Source organism: Myotis davidii, unplaced genomic scaffold (genome assembly GCF_000327345.1).
Source record: "Myotis davidii unplaced genomic scaffold, ASM32734v1 scaffold159, whole genome shotgun sequence".
NCBI classification, from domain to species: domain Eukaryota; kingdom Metazoa; phylum Chordata; class Mammalia; order Chiroptera; family Vespertilionidae; genus Myotis; species Myotis davidii.
Genome location: NW_006291231.1, coordinates 217,716 through 221,759, shown reverse-complemented (window position 1 = coordinate 221,759; position 4,044 = coordinate 217,716). Strand labels below are relative to the sequence as shown.

Sequence of the window (4,044 nt, the reverse complement as noted above, 5' to 3'; positions counted from 1 at the left end):
GGTTCGATTCCGGTCAAGGGCATGTACCTTGGTTGTGGGCACATCCCCAGTGGGAGATGTGCAGGAGGCAGCTGATCAATGTTTCTCTCTCATCGATGTTTCTAACTCTCTATCTCTCTCCCTTCCTCTCTGTAAAAAATCAATAAAATATATTAACAAAAGAAAAGAAATGTATAAGCATGTATTAGCTTGCAAGACCCAGAAGGGACTAGTCCTGAAAAGTTCTTAGGAGAGAAGGAAAGCATAGAGTCTAGGGTGGATTCGGAGGACCATGAAGCAAACAGCGTTGAGTTAAAGTGTTGAGGTTGAAAGGGAAAACAGAATCAGATCAGACGGTGGTAGGGGAACCATGCCGCATTTCAGTTTCCTGCTCAGTCTGAATTTGCTATGGAACTGTTTTAGTTTGTCCCTAAATTTTATTGAGAGAAATGTTAAATTTTCTCTTTTATTTTATGACTCTGAAAGTTAAATAGCAATCTGCCAGCTGCCCTTCTTCTTGGTTCCTTTAGAAGACAACTACTGAAGATAATTCCTGAGACCACCCATATCGCCTGTCAAGGTCATGATCCTAATAAGATTTATAGTTGCCATTACTGGACTTTCTGAGCCAGGGTCTGTGCTGTGAGCTTTACTCAACAAAACTCGCTGAGCACCTACCACCTAGCAGGCATTGTTGCTTTCAACTAATAATTGTAGAGTAAGTGCAGAATAAAATAGGATAAAACACTCTCTTGAAGTTGATGCCCTTGCACTTCTGGGGAGTTGTTAGTGTTCCCTGGAAATTAAAGGATTTGCTTCCCACACCCCCCACACCCGTTCTCTCTAAAGCCATCATGGTTTTGTGCTCTTGCATTTTTCGTTTGTGGGTCAGACTAATCATTCCTTTCCTTTGGCCTAGTTGGACTGAGACTGCAAGTGTAAGGGAAGCACATTGGAAACCTATTACCATGTACCCGTGTGTGGTCAAAACAGCTGGAGTTTTAATTGCCCTGTTAAAGCCGGGAAAGAAAGTGGGTTTGGGACCAGCGCTGTGGGTGTCCTGTAGCTCAGCGTGGAGAGCAGGAGCCTGCCAGGCTCTGGGAAAGTTGCTGTGGTTCCCTCCCTGCTTTCAGGTTGGGGCTGGGCAGGTGCCGTGCGAAGGTCTACCAGCCACACCTTCCCCTGCACGGGTTCTTGGCTTGGTTACTTTTGAATCCAATCGATATTGGCCATATGTCAGTCTTGAAGCCAAGTAATACCATATAGGTTTTAGTGTGTTTCTGTGCCTGCAGCCTCCCGGCCTACCCCACCACTGTGACCGACTCTCAGCCCCTCTGAAGGCTCTTGAGCGGACCAGGCTCAGGCCATCAGACCACTAGGGAAAGCTGGCTTCTTCCTGGGTCATCAGATTTCTTCCGTGGGCCTGGGAACAGCTTTCTGTCCTTCCTGCCTCACTAAGGAACTAGAAAGATGAGTGGCAGCTCACTTTGGTTGGCATTTTGGATTTTCTGAAGCACCTTCACTGACATTGAATGTGCGTGACTCAGATTCAGGCTGAATATTGAAAGTCCGCTGATGCCACAGCGAGCAGTAAGACAGGCTGGACGGCCAGCGGGGGAGGGCACCAGCGGGGTTTGAGTGACTGGAGATACAGCTGGGCTGCAGCTAGTCCTGTATTTGCTCCCTGCCCTTCTGTCTGAAGCAGGCACACAGTCCTTGGAGATTTCTACAGGTTGTGAGATGTTAGTGGACTGAAAAGCAAGGAGGAGAAATTCATGTCCAGAAGTGTTGGAAAAACTCAGCGGTCACTCACCTTCTGGTATTTATGCCCACATCAGGGGCACCAGCAGCCTGGCTTTGTGCTTCCTCTTTCCTCCATTCTTCCCGGCTGTCTTTTCGTGTCCTGCGAGTTCTGGTCCTCTGCTCCGCACGCCCTCAGTCCTGGCTGTCGAGGCCCAAGCCTGTTTTCTCAGACGCAGGCTGTGGCTATACTTCCTTCTACATCTTTGGGGGTAAAAAGCAGGAGTGTGCCAATGGGAAGGTAGGGCCTGCGGTTCAATAGCCATCTGAAGGAGGATTTACTGTCGCTCCACGGGGCTGTCTGGCTATTCAAGTGACTCCTTTCTTTCTTTCTTCCTAGAACAGTGTTCCGGCCTTGTGTGACATGGAAAGAACTTTATTTATTTATTTATTATTTACTTATTTATTGCTAGAGGTCTGGTGCACGAAATTCATGCAAGGAGCTTAGTCCCCGCCGCCTCTGCCTCAGCCCCCACCACCACAGCTTCTTCCGGAAGGACTTCCAGTCTAATTAGCATATTACACTTTTATTATTACAGATTATTATTTTTAATCTTTATTGTTGAAAGTATTACATATGTTCCCTTTACCCCCCATTGACCTCTCCCAGCCTGCCCCCGCCCCCAGCCCAGGCCTTCATCACTCTACTGTCTGTGTTCCTGGATTATGAACATATGCATATTCATATATTCATAACAAGTTCGTTGGTTGATCTCTTCCCACCCCGCACCCTCTCCTGCCTTCCCTCTGAGGTTTGACAGTCTGTTTGGTGCTTCTGTGTCTTCAGATCTATTTTTGTTCATCAACTTATGTTCATTAGTTCCCCAGGAGTCGCGCATATGTGGAATCTAATGAGCAGCTCCTCCTTTCCAATGAGAGACTGACCTGGGCATTTTCCTCTGACGTGCCTAGAAATTTTTCTCACCACCTCATCTTCCATGGTTCTTACATCAGATGTTTCTGGGGATAACAGTTGGTTCATTGTTTTGCTGTTTGTTTGGGGTTTTTTTGTTTGCCTAGGGTTTCTGATAACAAATACATCCAAAAAATCAATCTCAACTCCAGAATGCTCTTCTCACCTCCCTTCTCCCTTCCCCCTTCTCCCCTGCCATTCCCTCCGCTTTCCCCTGTTTGCCTTCCTCCCTCCCTCTTTTCTCTTCCTCCTCTTCCACTCTCTCCCTCCTTCCCCTCCTTAACATTTCTGTTCTTTATCATGATTCCACTGGAGCCATTTGGCAAGGACTCTTTGACCTGTCGGTGAAATTATACAGTCTTAACTTTTATGCTGTAGTTAATGTGTTTCCAACATGTTAACGATGGTGGCAGTGGTGACGGATCCATTGTCATCCAGGGACACATTCCTTTTTTGTTTTTTAATATATTGTTGTTGATTTCAGAGAGGAAGGGAGAAGGGGAGAGAGAGAGATCGAAATATCAGTGATGAAAGAGAATCATTGATCGGCTGCCTCCTGCATGCCCCACACTGGGGATCGAGCCCACAACCGGGCATGTGCCCTTGACTGGCATTGAACCGGGACCCTTCAGTCCCCAGGCCGACACTCTATCCACTGAGCCAAACCAGCTAGGGCAAGGGGCACATTCTTAAACGAAACCTGAGGCTCTTCCACCACCAGTCATTTCTTACTTAGTGGGAGGACACACATGCTATACGCCACATGTTTGTGGACAGAAAAGGTAAATGAGAATCATTGTTTTACAGCCATTAGCCTTGATTTCCCATCTATCCGTGGCACATATAAGCGTAACATGGGCTGTTTTCTTTTACTTGTTTCTAGCCCATAGTACCAATATCGAGAATAACCACAGTGGGTTTGTGGTGTGGTTAGTTTGAAGTCTGTCCCCATCACTACTTTGATAGTATAGCTAAGGACCATGGATTTAATAGAGAATACTAATTATTGTGTCCCAGCATCCTTTTTGCTATTTTAACATGGCGTTTATTCTCATGCTTCCGTCTTCATTTGTCTTTATCTTTCTTTTTAAAGCGTCTTGCTCGAACTGGGATCATAGTGACGACCAGCGAGGCTGTTCTGCTACAGCTGGTGGCGGATAAAGACCATCCGAAGTTCAAGGAAGTCCAGAACCTGATTAAGGCGAGTGCCCCAGAGTCGGGTCTGCTCTCCAAAGTCTAGGACATTTGAAGGACTGGTGTGCCACTCACCATCAGGGGCAGGGCTGTCACCCGACAAGCTCTTGTCTCTACTAGAATTAAAATGTTAAGTCAAATAAGCCAATTACTTTTAT

The 4,044-nt window shown here is 46.6% G+C and overlaps 1 protein-coding gene across 1 annotated transcript in view; it reads left to right on the top strand.

The window, feature by feature from the left end:
* The window catches only part of ISOC1 (isochorismatase domain containing 1), an 8,887-nt gene extending 4,861 nt beyond the window's left edge, over positions 1–4,026 (top strand). The window contains exon 4 of the mRNA XM_015564367.1: positions 3,786–4,026. Coding sequence (XP_015419853.1) covers positions 3,786–3,932 — 147 coding nt within the window. The 3' untranslated portion in view covers positions 3,933–4,026. The remainder of the gene's footprint in view (positions 1–3,785) is intronic.
* The last annotated feature ends 18 nt before the right edge of the window (positions 4,027–4,044 follow it).